Raw genomic sequence first — 19,545 nt, 5'->3', positions numbered from 1 at the left:
TGGCATGACCCAAGGAATCTAAAGAGAGCAGTCACAGGATGAATTGATTACGAATTAGGCAAAATTAATCCAACATAATTAGCATTTTTACACATTTCATTATAACTTTTGACCACAAGGTGGCACTGGCCCCAGACTTTACAGGTACCCTCAGGGCCTAGTGCTGATTATGCACACCAAGTTTCATAACGATACACCAATGCGTTTGTAAAATACAACATCTTATGACACAATTAAAAATGGCCAACATATGAAAATTGGGTATCATTCGACTCGTTATACCCCAAGAAATTCAAAAAGGCCAGTCTCATGATTTTAGATAAAACTATTCAGAAGTTATAAGCAAAAATATCATTTTACTATCTTTCTTGACCACTAGGTGGTGCGGAGCATAAACTGTGCAGGTAAGGTTAGGTCATGCTTGTGATGACATATAGCAAGTATCGTGTCAATGCGCTGAAGTGTTGCGAAAATACAGCCTCACGTCCATTTTGGCATGCTCGCCGTCTAATTCGTTGATGCGTTATTCAGGAATGGTGTGGTCTATCAAAAAACGTATAATACACTTTTGTCTAGGAGTTCAAAAAAGTAGTGCTTGCCCCCTAAAAATAAACCTATACATGTTTTGGTTGTGTTTAATACACTCAGACTTGGTGATTTTTGGACTTGAATGGATCAAGCATCCATTTTATGATGTCATGATGGTAACAATTATTCCTCCGGTAAAAAAAATATTCCTATGTTTTCTTTTATACTCACATTTATGATCTTTTGAACACAATAGTGATTCAGACAGTTACCCTGACAGGCGCGGCCATCTCCAGCAAACCCCGGCAGACATGAGCAGACGTACGAGGAACCCCCCGTGTAGCTGCATCTGGCACGTTCCGGAATGTCGCAGTCATGCGTTCTGCTCTGGCAGTGATCTATAGGACGATCCATTTCTATAAAACAGATTTAAATGCAAACACTGTTTAGAAGTGGGTTGGTGGTTTGCTCATGTGGGAGGTTTTCTCAAAAAAAAAAAACAGAATTCAAGCAGATAGACCTAAAACCACACATATCCACAAACAACTGCGCTCTTACCAACACATGTCCGTCCATCACTGGCAAACTGAAAACCGTCCAAACATTCACATCGGAACGTTCCAGGTTGGTTGTTACACATGGCATATGGACCGCAGATCTGAGGCATTTCTGAGCACTCGTCCACATCTGGAAATGAGACATTGGAATTTAATATATTCTCAGTTGTCTATCACAGTATTTGAGATATAGCACTGTTCAATTTGGAGAAGAAAAAAATTAGCCATGGGTTTCCAATGTGTTTTAGTACAGCATTTTTCAATTTATTATTAAATTAAAAGATTTTCACATTTTGTTTGACAACATAAATTATAGTCATACCTTAAAACTGAATTTTAAAACCGTTGTATACTTTAAAAAGTTGCGAACGTCCTTAGTAAACGTAAACGTTCATCCCTTTTGTAGTTGTAGTTATGTAGCAATTTGTTCGCAACTTAAGTTTTTTTTTTATTTTTTTTTTACGATTTTAACCACAGTCCTATTTTACTAAAAATTGAAAACTGCTAATCCAAACCCTTTTCGAAATTCCTGAGGAACCCAAGGTCGATGTCGACTGAACAGCTATATCAAGAATCCCTTTAAAACAATAATAGTAAAGCACTCAGTATGTAACAGCTATTGTAAAACAATGAAAAGTGAAATGTGTAATTTCTGTGTCAATAGCATCACCAAACAGAACTGCAAAAATAATGATTGTAATTCAAACAGACACGTTCAAACACGCTCATGTTGACTTTAAGATGTAAATTGGGTCAGATTTTATTTCAGGTTGCTTTAAAGTCTTAACAAGAAATTTCAAAGTGTATTTTCTAGGGTCTTTGAGATTAAACATTTTCATATTTGCAGGAAGCAGCTTTGTGTGCACATGTTCAGTGTTATCTATAGCAGTTTGACATATGACAAGACCCAGATCTCAGCCAAGTGTTCGGACGAATTCACACTGAATGTCTGGGAGGTAAAAGCAATATTTTGTTCAAATTAAATCCCAAGTACCCCCAGAACCAAAGAGAAGCCACATCTCATGAATTAAGAACATTGTATAAACAGACAATGACGTCTGGGCTGATCTCTCTTCCGCTGTGTGTTTGGATTGGAGAAAACTCCAGTTTATGAACCAGCAGGTTCTTTGATGTCCAAAATTTCATTATAATATAATGTCTACAACAAGAGAACAACTAGACCAGTATCAGAGTTGAGATCAATCCAACAGCTCTCTAAAGGTCTTCAAAAGCTTTTTGAGAAACAGAGGTTTTCACTCAATGTGCTTAGAATGTTTATTAATAAAACTAATGTTGACTTAAAATATATAACAGATAAAATCTGTGAATGATTCTGTATTACCATAGCAGACATGTCCATCACCAGTGAAACCAGCAGCGCATTCGCAAGTGAAATCTTTGCCTTGACCTGGACGGCAAACGGCATTGGTGTCGCATCCGTGTCTGCCAGTAAAACATGGATTTTGTTCTGGGGTTCCACCTGAAATAACACGTATGACATTTCAATGCAGGAATTCATTTAAACCATATAAACAGCCATGCCACAGTCAATCATTGAGATCACATTTTTTCCCCATTCTGATGGTTGATGTGAATATTAACTGAAGCTCATGACCCGTATCTGCATGATTTTATGCACTGCACTGCTGCCACATGATTGGCTGATTAGATAATCACATGAATAAATAGGTGTACAGGTGTACCTAATAAAGTGCTCAGTGAGAGTATATATAAAATATGTATATATGTATAAAAGCCCACAGAAGTTGAAGAGCCAAACCAGACTCTTTCACCGTCATTTGAATCATAAAATACTTATAAACTATTTCATTTCTACATGCAAATTCAAGAGAGAGTGAGAGAGCATAAACCCCCGTGCTACTAAAACCCCCCAAATCAGACTGCTCTTTATAAAATATATATATATATATATATATTGGTTTATCAACGGTTTAAGTTTTGTCTCCTCAGATGAAAGTTCAATAGAAACCCAATGTTTCTATTCAAAACATTGTTCGCAACATGTTTGGTTAGGACTAAGATCTACATAAAACAACATTTACAAAAAAGATCAATGTGGCAGGGCGGAGGGCGGGGCCGGGTCGTGATTCCTCACACCCGGCCCCTAATAAGGCTGATTAAGCCCGAGAGGGATAAGGCCGACCGGAGACGGCAGTGCGGGAGAGAGAGAGTTACGGACAGTTGTCCAACACCTGTGTGTGTGTTTGTCTTTTTGGAGAAGTTTATCATTAAACTATTATTTATATCGTCAAACCAGTTCTTGCCTCCTCCTTTCCATTGAACTGTGTTACAATCAATTATATGAATATGGTGTTATTAAATATTACTATTTGATACATTTCTGTACCATTGTACCACCACAGAACGTTTGCAATAAGAAAAACTGGATGATTTAATGAACATCAAGATGTTATCCTTCCTGGTGTTGCGAGCAGACGGTTGCTAGTTGGGGGGGTCTGTTTGAAGTCACGGAGCGGACGAATCCCCCGACACAAGTCACATGTGCTTACATAAGTCGCCATGACCCAAACTTTACCCCAGTTCACACAGTAATAAATATCAGTGGGTGAGTTAAAGCAGATTCACTTGTTTAACATTCTAAAATGTGAAAACCTGCCTGAAGACTGTTTGCTCTCTTAAGGGTAATTCTCATGAAACTAAGCTTGAACCATGGCAGTGAAGATTTCAATATAAAAATTATTATGAACTGATGTTCTGAAAGTTGAACAATGGATATACAAGTGCTCCGTCATGCACATAAAGATATCAAAGATTTCATGTTTTATTTTAGACATTTAAAGAACTTTCAGGGTAATTTTCTCATTATGTGTCCAGATTTAAAATAAGCAACGTTAAATGTTCTATAAACAAAACTAACCATTGGAAAAAAAGGTCATTCTCATTATTACAACAGATGCTAGATTTGTTAGACAAGGGATTTAATTCTGTGTTAGTTTACCTCATTACCGCAACACACTTTATCATTACCACAACTTTTTTTAAAATGATATAAAAAAGAATATATATATATATATATATATATATACACACGCACACACACACAGTGTATATATAAAACAAGGTGCAAATTAGTTGGTGTGTTTCGGTAATGAGATAAATGTTTTTTTTTAAAACAAATTTGGTGAGTACTGATCATTTTTTAAGAGCTCTACTAAATGTTGACATGTAAAGCTCAAATAAATGTTAATTATTTTTCAAAATACTCAGCTTTTCAGATTTTTGGCCAAGTTTTTTTGTGTTGCGGTAATGAGAAGCTTCATGTGGACACACTCCAAATCAATGTGTAATATTTTATTAGTGCCTATATGACTTGTTTCTGATACTATGCAATCTCATTACTGCAACTGATGCTATATTTGTAAGGCAATGGATTTAATGATAGATTTTGCCACCTAAATTATTTAGTTAATTATTTTAATTATTTGTGTTAATTTACCTCATTACCGCAACACACTTTAGCATTACCACAACATTTTTATTAAATATGAAAAAAAGATAAATATGAAATATATATATATATATATAAAGTTCAGATCAATTTAAATTATTTTTCAAAATTATTTACAATATTGGATTTTTGGCCTTTTTTTTTTTTTTTGGACAAACTCCAAAAAAAGTTTTCAAAAATGTGGAAAAATTTCTTATATTTTAAAAAAATAGCCAGTAGCCTTTAGTTTATGTCAGTCTTAAACCATAATTCGCAAGTTGGGAAGCTGGCACTGATAATTCTAGAGAGGATTTGATTGGACAAAAATTTGTCTACAGCCCTGAGTACAAGATGAGTCATCGGTATTTTTGGTCCATTATTCACAAAATAGAAAGACATTCAGATAACATCAAATCTTACAAACATTATGCCACAAAAAAACAAAACTGATTCCATGGTGTCTTTAGAAGTTAACATACAACATAAATACAACAAAACCTAGTGCCGAGTTAAACCGCAAGTACTGCATTAGGCCACGCCCACACTAATACATTTACATTTGAAAATACATTGATTTTGCTTTGTTAACGTCTCTCACCAACTATAAAATTGGCCGAAGACAGAGCTCTCTAGTACCGCAATCTTTGGAAAACAATGCCATTAGGAAACTGACAATGGAGTTTTCAAATGAAAACTGATTAGTGCAGACGTAGCCTTAGTGTGCTGCTTAATTCTAGTTTAAGAACAGAAGTTTCCTCACTGTGAACGGAGCCGATTTTGTTGCTCATGGCATAGCGGATCAGCTGGTTGTTGGAGTCGTACATGACGAAGATTTGGTCAACGCTGAGCTGTTGGCTGGGCTGTACAGAGCTCATGACCTCCTCATGTGGGCAGCTCTGGAATTTGATGTTCTGTGTCCACAAGTAGCTTTGCATTTGTGTGCTACCATCAGGCATGATTACGGTGTAGTCCCGCCGTGAAGACGACGTTATCACTGAAAAGATAAAGTGTTTAGAGACAGATTCCACATTAGCAATTTTTACTGTGCAGTTGTTGTGTGGTGAAACTTAGGCAAGAAACATACTTCACACAAGTACGCAAATGCAAATACTTGACCAATGCAATGCATATGTGCGATCCTGTTACACTCTTGACATGAACTCTTGCGTTGTGCAAACCTCCAAACTTAAGGGGGCGATAGAATTTCTTTCAAATATCTGTGCTAATAAACAGACATGTCATTATTCAGGTAGCTAGCTATAAACAAAATGTTCACACTTTAACGTGCTCAGTAAGATTCTCTTCAAACTGCTATGTGCTGTTTAGAGCGAACATGTAACGAACATGCACAAGACTCTTTGACTATTGCGCTGCGCCTGTTTTTTCAGCGTCTCGCGCAGGAGCACCAAGTTTTTTAGATGCCATGTCTAATTAAAATACATTTTGACACTTGCATTCTGTTCTACTCGTTGCCCTCCATCTAGCTTTTTGCACAAGAACGCATTCGGTCTGAATGGCTCTTTACTGCACCAGTCATTTAATTTCTATTATAGTGCCCCTTGTGGCAATGCTGAGAATGCAACGTGTACTTCTATTGTGTTATAAATTGCAGTCAAGAATCACATTTCAAAATGCAATGGTGCACAAAATCGAGCTCACATGGATAGAAATGTTTGTTTACATACTTGCGTAGAGTATGTTTCATGCTTACAGACTGAAGGGTTTTTTTAATTGAATTTACATGTTAAACAGAGAATGCCATCATCACCAAAGTGAAATTAAACTGTCTTCAAGTGCAATTGGTAAGCATGTTTAGCTACTTTCAAGCAAGAAAAGTCAGAAACAAAATACGAAAATAGCCAAAAAATAAAATAAACAAACTGTCAGAAGCACCAGTACCAGCAGATAAGAAAAATTAAATATCGGACTCTATCAGAACTGTCCTGTGACCCATTCTTGGGTCAAGCCCAATCAGTTTCCACTGGTACGACTTGGTTATTAAAGTTCAAAATTGCAACATTTCTGACTGCACTTAAAGGTTATGGAGCTATTGAGCACCACTATCTTTCCAAAGATATTACACTCACAGTTGCTGGAATACTGATAGATCTCATTGTATGGGTCGATTTGGACTGTGGCTCCATGAGGCACCTCTGGAATCCTTCCATCCAGTTCTGTGCTGATCACCAGGTGATCGTGTTCATCAATGCCTTTGAACTCCTGCCTGATCATCAGCTTCTCACTGCCAGGCTGAAAGGTGACCTCAGCCTGGCGGGTGAACACGCCACCTGTGGACACAGAAAGAATGAGAGGGAACTGAGCCCAGAAACCTCCTGAGCTCCAGAGAATTCCAGCTCCTCAGACATCAAGGGATCACTGAGTAGGGCAAGACCCTGAGCATGTGTTTTTACTCGATTCAGAGGAACAGGAGCAAGCTGGATCTCATGGGTTGGAACAGAAACTCAAAGGAAAAGCTTGTGCGCAGATCAAGGAATGCTAAGACCTTTACTGTATATGGTGTTGTTGGGAGATGAAAAGAATTTCAAACAGGACCTCCAGGATTTGCAATTCAAAAATATCTTGCAATGTCATGGAATTTTGGAGTAAACAAGCAAAAAATAGCTATGAGGTAGACACACAAGCATTAAACGGGTTGTACCGATGATGCTAAAGCCGTTCTGATAGTTGGGCTGTTCCAGAGCGAATGCCCATCCAATGGCTCCTCCGAGAGATGGCAGCGGCTGCAGAGATGGTCCAATACTGGCCGGAATACTGCTGACAGCGATGTATGCTCGCCCGTCATTGGTCACCACATACGAGTGAAGATCATTATTGGAGAACTCAACCGGAGAGGGAGAGTTACCAACGTAGACTCTGCCGTTGACTTTACCATTCATTCTCTGAGGTTTACCTGTCGATTTGAGAAAGAAGAGTCTCATTCTCAACTCAAATATGACACGAAAAATGTATGGATTTATTGTTGCTTAGTAAGAACAGATAAAAGCATATTATTTACAACCAAAGCTCTGACGCTTATACATTGTTCTTCCAAAAGTAGCTGTATTGTATTGAAACACAATCAGTAGATATCACATATTCTGAGTTGTGTTCAAATGATGCTGTGACTTAATTATTCGCGAGTTTGAATATTGATTTTACCTTCGGCGACACAATTCTTGCCGTTGCCATAGTAACCTGGTTTGCAGTGACAGCAGTAGCCATTGGTGTAGTCTCTGCAGTCGGCAAAAGCAGAACACTTGTGTTTGTTGCTGGAACATGTCTCATAATTATACGCAAAAACTATAAAAAAAAAAATAAAATAAAAAATAACACAATTTAGTTATGGTTGAGGTGTTAACGTTTGACAGCAGAGTGAATTGAAATCTAAATATAATTTAGAAAGACAGATTAGAAAAGGACTGTTCATTGAGGCAAAACTGTTTTAAAAAGATAGAAGATAGAAAGTTTACTACTAGTAAAAATGCATATTTTTGATATCAGGAATTAGGTTTGCACCAGTAAAGACATTAATTCTTGATATAAAAAATGAAGTCATTACTCATGGAAAGATTTGCCTGAATTTTTATAGGATTTTCACTAGTAGAATTTCACAATTAACTGTCATTCACTCCTGTTGAAAACACAATTACAGATATGTACAATTAATTTCTTAATAGCTAAAATTCCAAATACACACATGCATTTTACTTCTTACTAGTAAAAATGAAAATTTTTGATATCAATAATTACATTGTTACTAATACTTTAACTGAATCACAACTAGTAAAAATGCAAACTTTTGATTTTTGTAATTTGGTTTTCACTTGTGACAATGTTAATTTCAGATATCTTTAATATTATTGTAACTAGCAAGAAAGCCTTTTTAGATCTCTTTAATTACTCTATTTTATTTATATCTGAAATCTCCAGATATCAGAAATACCACACCTAACTTGAGATAGATTTCCAGATATCACAAATCCAAATTTTTTACTAGTTTTAATTCAATTGTTGATATCAGGAATGGACTTTTGCACTAGAAACAGTGTTATTATTGATATAATTAATATATCATTTTTACTAGTAAGAAGTGCCTTGCTGATATGTGTAACTGGAATTTCTACTAGTAATGAATGTATTATAGATATCTGTAATTGAATTTTGAACAGGAGTGACACACACTAGTAAGAAGTTAATTGTGAAATTCTACTAGTGAAAATGCAGTTACAGATATCAATGTTTATATAATTTTTTCACTAGTTGAAATTTCATGTCTGATATCAATAATGGGTTTTTACGTAATTAATTATGTCATTTCTTTTATTTCAGGAATTAACATTTTTACTAGTCAAACCTAATTACTGATATCAAGTATTTCAGCCACTGAATAAATATGCAGACATGCACATGATTGAATGTAGAAAGGGCTTGCGATGCAGTGAAAGCATCTCTCACCGTTGACGTCCAGGTTGTCATCATCGATGATCAACACCTGAGGGTTCTGAGGCTGTTGAGGCGTTTGTGGTCGGCGCGGCTGCACATATCGAAACGAAGACTGATCGGGGGTGCTCGAATCGGTCTTTTCTGTTGTGGTAATATTGTACGTAGGCGGCTCAGAGGTCTCAAGTTCTTCTTCATAGTATCTCGGTGACATCTCCCATGTGGCCGACGTTTCAGAAGCAGGCAGCTCTGTCACGGTCTCCTCTGAGGGGACCTCTGCCACCTCTGTGACGACTCCAGGCGTGACAGAGGTGAATAACGGTGATGTACCAATCTCATGCACCCAAACACCATGTCTGCCAGAGTTAGTTCTTCTGAAAATGTTGAAGAATGGAGTGTTACACATTAATATTTAATGAGACCATTGGGGGAATGAAGATATACCTCCATAAGCAGCAGTTCTCAACTTGTTGATAGTTCTCACAAACCATAAATAATTCTTGGGTTTGTTCTGACAGGGTTGCAGACAGCAGGAAATAAAACATGCTAAATGCAAATAGTAAAATGCAACTAACCATATTATCAAGCATAAGACGGTAAAATAAATAGGCTAATCAACTGTTAAAAGGGGGGAGAATAAATGTCCTATATATTTTGTTGTTTATATTAAAGCAGTGCATCCAATCAAACAAAAAACATACAAATAAATTACGTTGAAAATTAGCACTTACTTCCTCAGAGCACTAGCTGACTCCTCAGTGTCGTCAGTGACACGATAATAAGATCCTTGGGTTGACCAACTGAACCAGCCAGAGACTAAACCCTCATTGAACCCAACATGAACTGGCTGATCTTCACCGTCAATGAGTGTGGAAACAAACTGCATGCTCTCTTCAGGGTACAGCAGGATGGCATAAGTCGCTGACTCCATGTTTGCCACAACAAGTTGAAAGGTGTTTCTCTGCAAGAGATTATGCAATGGATTCACAGGTTTAGAAAATTTGCATTATGCGTCCTGTATGCAGACATCTAGCGTTTACGTCTAACTGAAGTATACTTTGCACGTTAGGGTGGGAAATGGTCTCTTCAGTGGAATAGGGGTGTGAGAAATTTCCAGGGCAGGGCACAAGGAAAATCTAGGGGGGTACTGTCGATTCTCTGTCGAGTTTTGAAACACTTATTTTTTCTTTATTCTAATTTTATTTATTTATTTATTTTATTTTCTTTCACATTTTAGAAATATAGTAAAGTCATCAAAACTATGGAATACATGAATGGAACTATGGGAATTATGTTGTGACTAAACAAAATCCAAAATAAATCAAAACTGTGTTATATTTGAGCATCTTCAAATGTACTCTTGACATTTTCTCAACCAACTTCTTGAGGTATCACCCTGGGATACATATACACACATACATACACACATACATACAGACACACAAATACATACACACACACACATACACATATGTAGTGCAAATCTAAATACAAATCAGTTAAATACAGTGCAAGGGAATGTAATGGCAGAAGAGGTAGGATTTGTTGGATAATATAAAAAGACTAAGCTGAGTATTGCACGTTAATTATTGCTCAAAGGGGCAGTTTTAACTGTTCATGAGATGGATAGCCTGAGGGAAAAAACTGTTCCTGTGCCTGACGGTTCTGGTGCTCAGAGCTCTGAAGCGTCGGCCAGAAGGCAACAGTTCAACAGTTCAACATAATATCATCACAACAGAAACAGAGGGTCCCTTGATATGTGGGGGAGATTTAAATATACACTTACAACCAAAGTTAGTCTCTTCTGGTAGAGAAACTTATGAAACAAAGTCCCTACATAAGAAAGTTAACACTTTTTGAGGATGTTGATCTAATTGACATATGGAGAGACGTTTTCCCTAACAAAAGGGACTACACGTATTATTCTGCCCCCCATTCTCTATATACAAGAATAGACTATTTCATAACATTTGGAAAAGATAAAAACAAAATACACACCTGTGGAATTGGGACAATAGATTTAAGTGACCATGCACATATATATTTATCTGTTGATTTTAACCTGCGACCAAAGAATACTACATGCAAACTAAATTAAAGTCTACTCAATGATCCCTATTTTAAGGAACAAATTAAAAAAGAAATTAGTCTTTACTTAGAATTTAATGATAATGGAAAGGTTTCACCTCCTATTCTGTGGGATACTCTGAAAGCTGTCCTAAGAGGGAAAATCATAGCAATATCTTCATATAAGAAAAAAATAAGGAATAAAACAGAGGAATTGCATAACAAGTTGAAGGAACTAGAAAAAAAGACACAAATTGAGTTTAGCACAGGATACACTAGAAGAAATTAGAAAAATTAGGAACAAAATTAATAGTTTAGCTACACAAGAAACCAAGAAAACTCTAATGTTTCTGAAACAGAGACATTATGAAAGTGGATCTAAGTCTATGAAAATACTGGCGTGGAAACTGAAAAAGAAAACAGCAGAGAATACAATTCATAAAATTAGGGACCCAAGAACAAAAGTGACACAAAAAAATAAACTAAGTGAAATTCAGGAAACTTTCGAAGTGTTTTATAAAACTCTATACTCTAAAGTTCCAGTCGGAAGTATAACCCAAAATGACACCTACCTAGACTCCCTAGAGCTACCCATTTAAATGAAGAACAAAATAGAAGGATGACTGCTGACATAACTGAAGGTGAACAAAAAACTGCAATTAGTAGGCTTAAGTTAAGCAAGTCACCATGATCAGATGGTTATACGGCAGAGTGGTATAAGGAATTAAAAAATGAGCTAACTCCTGCCATACTCCCCACACTGAATTGGGTTTTACAAAAAGCGCAAACGCCACCCAGCAGGAAGGAGGCGATAATCTCAGACATACCAAAAGAAGGCAAGGATAAAATGGAATGTAGGTCATTTAGACCAATATCTGTTCTCAATGTAGATTATAAATTATTTACCTCTATCATGGCCAAACGATTAGAAGAGTTCCTACCCACGCTGATACATAATGATCAGACAGGTTTTATACAACAATGCCAAACACAAGTTTATATATGAAGGACACTACACATCATAGATCACATTAAAATACATAAAATCGAAGCAACAGTGATAAGCGTGGACGCTGAAAAGGCATTTGATTCAGTTAACTGGATTTTTCTTTTTTACACAAATTTGTTTTACATGACACAATTATTAAAACTATACAGGCACTATATGACAATCCCACTACCAGGATTAAAATCAGTGGATATTTATCAAACAGTGTTACTCTAGAAAGGGGCTTGAGACAGGGTTGTGCATGGTCACCGCTACTCTTCGCATTATATCTGGAGCCATATATTTGACAAAATGAAGATATCAAGGGAATTAATATTAAAGGGACAGAGCATAAACTGGCCTGTTATGCAGATGATATTTTGATCTAAGGCAACCAACATATTCTTTACCTAAACTGATGCAATCATTTGAACAATATGGTCAATTGTCAGGATACAAGATTAATATAGGTAAAACTAAATTACTTTCATAAAACTATAGCCCACCAAGAGAAACTGAAAGCAGATCCCCCTTAGCATGTCAAACAGAGTCCTTTAAATACCTGGGCATCAATATGCCAAAAGTTCTTGCTAAACTATCAGAATGCAACTATTTGCCTATACATAAAAAAACTGAGAAAAAATATAACAAGGTGGAGCTTAATTCCTTTCTCTAGTCTCAGTTTAAGGATTGAATCTATTAAAATGAATATATTGCCCAGATTGTTATATCTATTTCAGACCCTACCAATAGAGATTAACCAAAATAAATTCAATGAATGGGACAAAATGCTATATATGGCAGGGTAAAAGACCTAGGGTTCATCACAAAACCTTACAATTAGCCAAAGAAAAGGGGGGATGGGGCCTACCTTCCCTTAGAGATTATTATTTTGTGGCACAGATGAGAGCGGTGATATGCTGGTGCAACCCATCATATGAGGCTCAATGGATAAACATTGAAGAGAAAATACCCTCCATCCCCATACAGGCAATCTTGGTGGGTAACAACCTACAAAGTCATATAAATACTATTGATAACCCATGGGTGAAATGGACTCTTGAAGTATGGAAAACTATTGTAAAAGAATATAAACTAGAGGGAGATATTGTACTTTTAAATGGTGTGCATATGACTCAGATTTTACACCGATTTAATTGGATACTAGATTTAAGGATTTGACAGCTAAAGGAATAACAGTTCTATGCAATATAATGAAAGAAGGCACACTGCCCAGTTTTGAAACTCTTAAAGAGAAACACTCACTAGAAAAACAAGACTTTTATCGATACCTGCAGATGCGACATTATGTTAATATGAAGGTGAACAATTTGACCGAGGCGAGTGCATATATGATAGAACTGTTTAGAAAAGCATATAACTCACATATTGGTAGTAGAATCATTTCATGCATATATAAAAGTCTGTTAAATCTTAAAATACATTCGACCTCTTACATTAAAACAAAATGGGAAAAAGAAGGAGGGATGATTATATCTGAGGAAAATGGATAGCAATATGGAGGTATCAATGGAAGTGCACCAGTTCACAGAAATGGAGGGAGTTTGGTTGGAAAAACCTGACAAGGTATTTTATTACACCCTCTCAGAAATCCCATTATCATAGTAACCTTCCTGTTTGCTGGAGAATCTGTGGAAAGCAAAATGCAAGCCACTACCATATTTTTGGAATTGCCCCATTATCAAAGACTATTGGAGAGGGATACATAGTGCCCTACAAGACATTTTAAAACGTGTATACCCCTAGAAAATAAGACCATATACCTTGGATATATACTGTACCTCAAGAATGGGTGAAAAGAGATAAACAGTACATGGAAAGATGACGCACAAAAGTGTGTGAGTGTGTGTGTTTTGTGTGTGTGTGTGGGTGTGTGTGTTTGTGTGTGTGTTTGTGCACATGTCCGAGGACTTTGTGTGTGCAAACACACATCCACATATGTGCTCATCAAAGGATTGGGATGCTCCTGAACACTTAATATTTCTGTATTTTGTAGTCTAATCCATTCATTTCCAATGGCCGGTCATATTTGACCATGTAACAAAGTGAAATAATACAAATGTACAGAAAATGGTCCAATTTTTGTGTGTGTGTTTTCAGATACCATATGTGAACAAAGTCAAGAAATTTTATTCCAATTGGATTAAGTGAAAAAAACAAACATATATTCATAAGGAAAAAAGTCGTCTGGGTCAAAATGACCGGAACACAACATAAGGGTTAATAAGAAAAAAACATGTAGGACGAGACTTGATTTAATCTATCAATAATTGATTGGATGGTGAAAAGAGGGTGTGTCACACCACAATAGAGTCAGAACCGAATTTGCAATGGATTCAGGAGGACTACATTTAGTAAGCCACATTTGTTTTGTCAAGCTGCTTTGGAACAATGTGCATCATACAAAAACAAGCATTAGACAAAATAAATTGAAATGATCAAATGAATTCAGACTTACGTACCGTATAATAAAATTCATCTCTTCTTGGTTCACCTTGAGCCGTAACATTCTCCCAGGTGACGATGAGGGCATGTGTGGGTTCGATCCCATCGTCAGAAGGAAACGCCTGGCTAATGTGATCAGCCGTTCTCTGGAGCACATCTGGGCTTCTGTCCTGCCGGAAATAGACTTTCCCGATCCCATCGCTAGTGTCCAGATCTCCCAGGAACGCCGCGATCATACCAAAATTGGCTGGCATTTTCCCCAGATACTCTGTTTCTGCTGTGGGTTGGGCCAGTGATATAAAGCCATTGGTGCTGACCTGCAGAAGGTATAGAATATGCCATGTTATGAAAAGAGTGGGTGTGACTAGGCATGCACCGATACAAAATTTGCATGCCAATACAGCTATCTGATTATTTAGAACAACATCTGCTGATACCGATAATTTGGTGGTACTACTTTTTTCATTTGATTGAAATAATCGGCCCTAATCATGTTTTTCAACAATTGCCCGATGTCCGATATTGCAGATAAATGTTTTTATTATTGGTATCGGCTCATAATTTGGTGCATCGCTAGGTAAGGCACATTAATTTGTAGTGTTTGCAGTGGTGTGCATCACAATAACTATTGCTCATTCTTAGGGAAAGTGATTTAAACAAACCTCTAGTACTAAATATTAAACGTTCAGCGTGTAGCTCGTCCTCCACCATTTGTACAACAGACATGGGCTGCGTTTCCCAAAAGCATCGCAAGCTTAATTTGATTGGCGGCAGTGGTCTCTGTGATCTCCTTAGGCTTACGATGTTTTTGGGAAACGCAGCCATGAATAATACCTAAAATCATGTGTCTTGTTGAGGAGACGTGATACTTTCTACAGTAAGTGATCGTACTTTGCCTGAATGTTTTTTGCCTGGTGGATGATAAAACATCCCTTAGACTTACATTGAAGGCCGAGCCAGCATCTAGAGGCCAGAATATCATAAAGATGACATGGAGGTTACGGGAGAAAGCTAGTTAAACATATTGCAATTTCAAAATAGGCTTTAAGGTAAACAAACGCTCTGAGTTAAAAGCTTTACCGAGATGTTCTGTTTCAAAGCTCCGCTGGAGTTTGCTCTAATTAATTGGCCGGTAAATCTAAACATAACCTGACCCTCTTTTACAACCAGCCACGGACCCCTTTAACAGACGAGACTCTTCTAACAGCCCCCTGAATTGGAGAAAACATGATTTCACGAGCCATTACCATGATCCTGTGAAACATGACATGCAATCCGTGTGTCTTTTTTGAAGAGAGTTGTGCTTCTACTTTTCTAAGCAGACAGACTTATGATTTTCACCTGGTGGACGATGAAACTTGTGGGTGGGCAGTTTGAAGACAGTAAGCAATGACCAGGAATCATCCAAAACACCCTAGAAACCACCTAGAAACACCCTAACCACCACCCAGAACACCACTCACATATTCTAGTTTACTTGTTATTTATTATTTATGTAACTATATATCAGTGTTTTTAGTTAAATTTGATTTTTAATGAAATTTGACTGTATTTACGTTTTCAGAAATGTTCTTAAACTTCAGGCACTTTCGTGTCCCAGGGGTTGATTTGTATAAATAAAAAAAAAAAACAGATATCAACTTTCTTCTTTTTGTTAAATAGTTTTGTCTCTTTAAAACTGACTTTGAAACTTTACATTAGGCCTTTATCATTTATTTGTTGTACTTTTCAAATCTTTTTTATGTCTAGATTTGATTGTTTTAGACTTTAGACCCGGAGTTTCATTAAACTATGAAAATACATTATAGAAATACTAATTATTACATGTTTACAATTCTGATCATCTAAACAAACAGTGAAATAAACAGAAACCATTTCAATATTTATTGTGTGAAAATGATTTCTATCAATTTTTCATAAATTACGACTATCCCACAGTTGTGGCATCATTTCCAAAACACCAAACAATTTCACCCCTAATAAAGTTTGTTCAAAAGTTAGTGTACTTGTTAACCAAGTGGACAAAAGTGTGAGTGAAGAGCACGCTTGATTTGAAATATGAGACAAAAAAAAGGAAATATCACTTTTTATTGGCCGTCATTTCCAATCAAACTGTCATTTTGTCATTTTATTGTGTGCATTTAGGACACATAAAATTTTATGTATGAAATTTGTTTTAACAGAGACTGCAATTTTATTTTACAATACATTCAAAATGTCATTGCAATCAGCATCATCTCCAGCACAGACCATTTGAGATGTTCTGGAAATGATGCTGTGGTGGGAAAATGTTTAACAAGATTTTACTTTCTAGAAGTTGCTTTCCACAGTGGTAAAAGTGCTGGAATTGGAAGATACGTAGATAAAAGCTTCATTCTTATAAAAACAAAAAGCATAGCCTATAATAGCCTATAAGAGAGAGCGATGATCAATAGCATGTTGTCTTTTTTTATTTATTTATTTATTTTTTTTTTTTTGCTGTTTCTCTAGTAAGAAATGTTGTTTTAACATCCTTGCACTAAAATATAGTTTTACTGTCTGTACAGTAATTATAAAAACTGCACATAATTGGAAGTTTTCCTACGTTTACAGTCTGACGCCTCATAAATCCAAACAGTCACACTTTTCTCTGATCTTACTTTGCTAATAGCGATGTTGCTCGTTACAGTGGAATGCCATCAGCTTTTCAAAGGTGTTGTGTGCTATTTATACTCTATTTATGTGCTATAGTGTGTTTGTGTGTGTAAAAGCTATTTCTTAACGAGTTTCTGGCAACTTCTTCAAGTTAAACGGCAGGGGATCTGTGCTAAAGAGGTAACATGACACAACATTACTGTTCGAAGAAAGTCTTTTCCATTTCTTTATCCACTGGGCTGAAACATCAGAGGAAAGGCACGGACTAACCACATGTCTAGATAAACTGGGTTGAACGCGAACAGTATGTGTGTACGGTGTTGATTACGAAATCTGTGTCACAGACGTAGCACTACACGGAAAACCGAAGTATACTTTGGCGATTAGTCAGTACCTTATGGAATACTGTTAGCGTCAGGAGAATGACTATGATGCCTAAAAATGCTATCTAGGTAGGCAGCTTACTAGGTTTTGGAACAGAGCTGAGACTAACTCCTCAGGGCCAGTATTTGACAGCACAACACAAAGGATGAGTGAAGTTCTTCACACCAAAGTGACAACAAACAGTGTCCAGCAAACAGCCGTAATCAGTGTTTCATGTCTGCTAGTCATTAACCTGATGTGCAAGAGTCCGAGCATACAGGAAATGCTCAAAATCTTTTTTCTTAACCTGCTCTTTGCTAAAGTGCAAAGTAAAACCCCGTTGAGAAATGACCGATAACTGTGACTCAAAAGAGTAAGTTCTGAAGAGATGAGCACATGAGTGATTGAAGCAGATGGATGGATCTTCAAGGTGAGCCAACAACAGGTCTCGACTCAAGATTCACCAACAGAACCTGAACAGCTTGACAGAAACACATAGAAGCCGCGGCAGCTGAAACAAACGTTTCTCTCAGAGGATTAGTATGACAGGTCATACACTTATCTTGGGTCATTTGTAGTTTTGTGAAGCTTGAGTTGATGGAAGACATCTCCTATATAGAGGCCAAACAAATCCACACAAGAACATCTCAAATTGCACGTCAGTTTCCCACCCAAAGTTAAGACAATATTTAGTGGTGTTTACGAAGGCTAGCATCCTGTTACTTTTGCGAATCACCAAATAAGCACATAAATGTAGTTCTGCTCCTCACACAAGCTATCGTATGGCTTCAGAAGGGAGTGTTGGGAAAGCTGTAGTTAAACTACAGTCAAGCTACTCTTTTAAAAAAAAGTAGTGAGCAACATTACAAGCTACAAACAAAATATAGTTAACTATAATGAAGCTATTTTATGGCAAAGGATAAAGGATGAAAAACGTTTTAAATACACAACTGTCAGATGATAATGTTTAACTCAGCAAACAGAAGTTCTATAAGGTTATATAGATATAGTTATAAATTCATAATATCATCTTAAATATAGAACAGTACTATTGTGTGGCATAAAAACAAAGTATTATCTCAATTAGGGTGACAACATATACATTTATACTCAATCCAATTAATAAAAGTAGGAAACAAAAGGTTTTTTGTTTTTTTTCAAAAACATAGTGATAAACAGCAGCAATTGAAAACACATTCGTTTTGCTGTGTTTACGCTTCCCATTCACACTAGAATGTTTTCCTACACCGAAAACACTCTCTATTAGTACATACTTTGGAAAACGATGACGCTAGAAAATTTAAAAACCCATACATTTTGCTGCGTTTACACCTCTCATCCACACTAGAACAACATTTTCCACCACCGAAAACAGAGTGTTTCTAAAAAATGGTCTCTATTAGAGCATACTTTGGAAAACGATGATGCTGGGAAACTACAAATGCATTAATTTAGCTATGTATACACCTGTTATCCACACTAGAACATAATTTTTCACCACTGAAAACAGAGCTTTTCAACAACACTACATTACCGCATACTTTGGAAAACAGTTATGCTAGAGAATGGAAAAACCCATCGATTTTGCTGTTTACACCTCTCATCCACACTAGAATGGCAGTTTCCTCCACCGAAAACAGGGAGTCTCGACAACACTCTACATTACCGCATACATTGGAAAACGATGACCTTAGGAAACTGAAATGCATTAATTTTGTTATGTTTATGCCTCTCATCCACACTAGAACAACATTTTCCACCAACAAAAACAGAGGGTTTCTAAAATATGGTCTCTATTAGAACATACTTTGTAAAACGACGATGCTGGGAAACTAAAAATGCATTCATTTAGCTATGTACACACTAGAACAGCATTTTCCACCACTGAAAACAGAGATTTTCTAAAAATGCTCGGGGGACTGGGTAGCTCAGTGGTAAAAGACGCTGGTTACCACTCCTGGAGTTCGCTAGTTTGCTAGTTCAAATCCAGGGCGTGCTGAGTGACTCCAGCCAGGTCTCCTAAGCAACCAAAT

General features: G+C 36.7%; 1 protein-coding gene across 1 annotated transcript in view; it reads right to left on the bottom strand.

Annotated features, from left to right (window-relative positions):
* LOC127427555 (nidogen-1-like) overlaps positions 1-19,545 on the bottom strand; it is a 44,635-nt gene that overhangs the window by 18,840 nt on the left and 6,250 nt on the right. Inside the window, exons 2-11 of the mRNA XM_051675184.1 lie at positions 14,533-14,832; positions 9,726-9,955; positions 9,010-9,368; positions 7,714-7,854; positions 7,214-7,465; positions 6,642-6,842; positions 5,315-5,548; positions 2,428-2,565; positions 1,087-1,215; positions 801-944 (exon numbers count right to left, since the gene is read on the bottom strand). Of these exons, the coding sequence (XP_051531144.1) occupies positions 801-944; positions 1,087-1,215; positions 2,428-2,565; positions 5,315-5,548; positions 6,642-6,842; positions 7,214-7,465; positions 7,714-7,854; positions 9,010-9,368; positions 9,726-9,955; positions 14,533-14,832 (2,128 nt within the window). The remainder of the gene's footprint in view (positions 1-800; positions 945-1,086; positions 1,216-2,427; positions 2,566-5,314; positions 5,549-6,641; positions 6,843-7,213; positions 7,466-7,713; positions 7,855-9,009; positions 9,369-9,725; positions 9,956-14,532; positions 14,833-19,545) is intronic.

Source organism: Myxocyprinus asiaticus, chromosome 37 (assembly GCF_019703515.2).
Source record: "Myxocyprinus asiaticus isolate MX2 ecotype Aquarium Trade chromosome 37, UBuf_Myxa_2, whole genome shotgun sequence".
Taxonomy (NCBI): Eukaryota; Metazoa; Chordata; class Actinopteri; order Cypriniformes; family Catostomidae; genus Myxocyprinus; species Myxocyprinus asiaticus.
The sequence above is the reverse complement of the archived record's forward strand: the minus strand, read 5'-3'. Positions and strand labels throughout refer to the sequence as shown.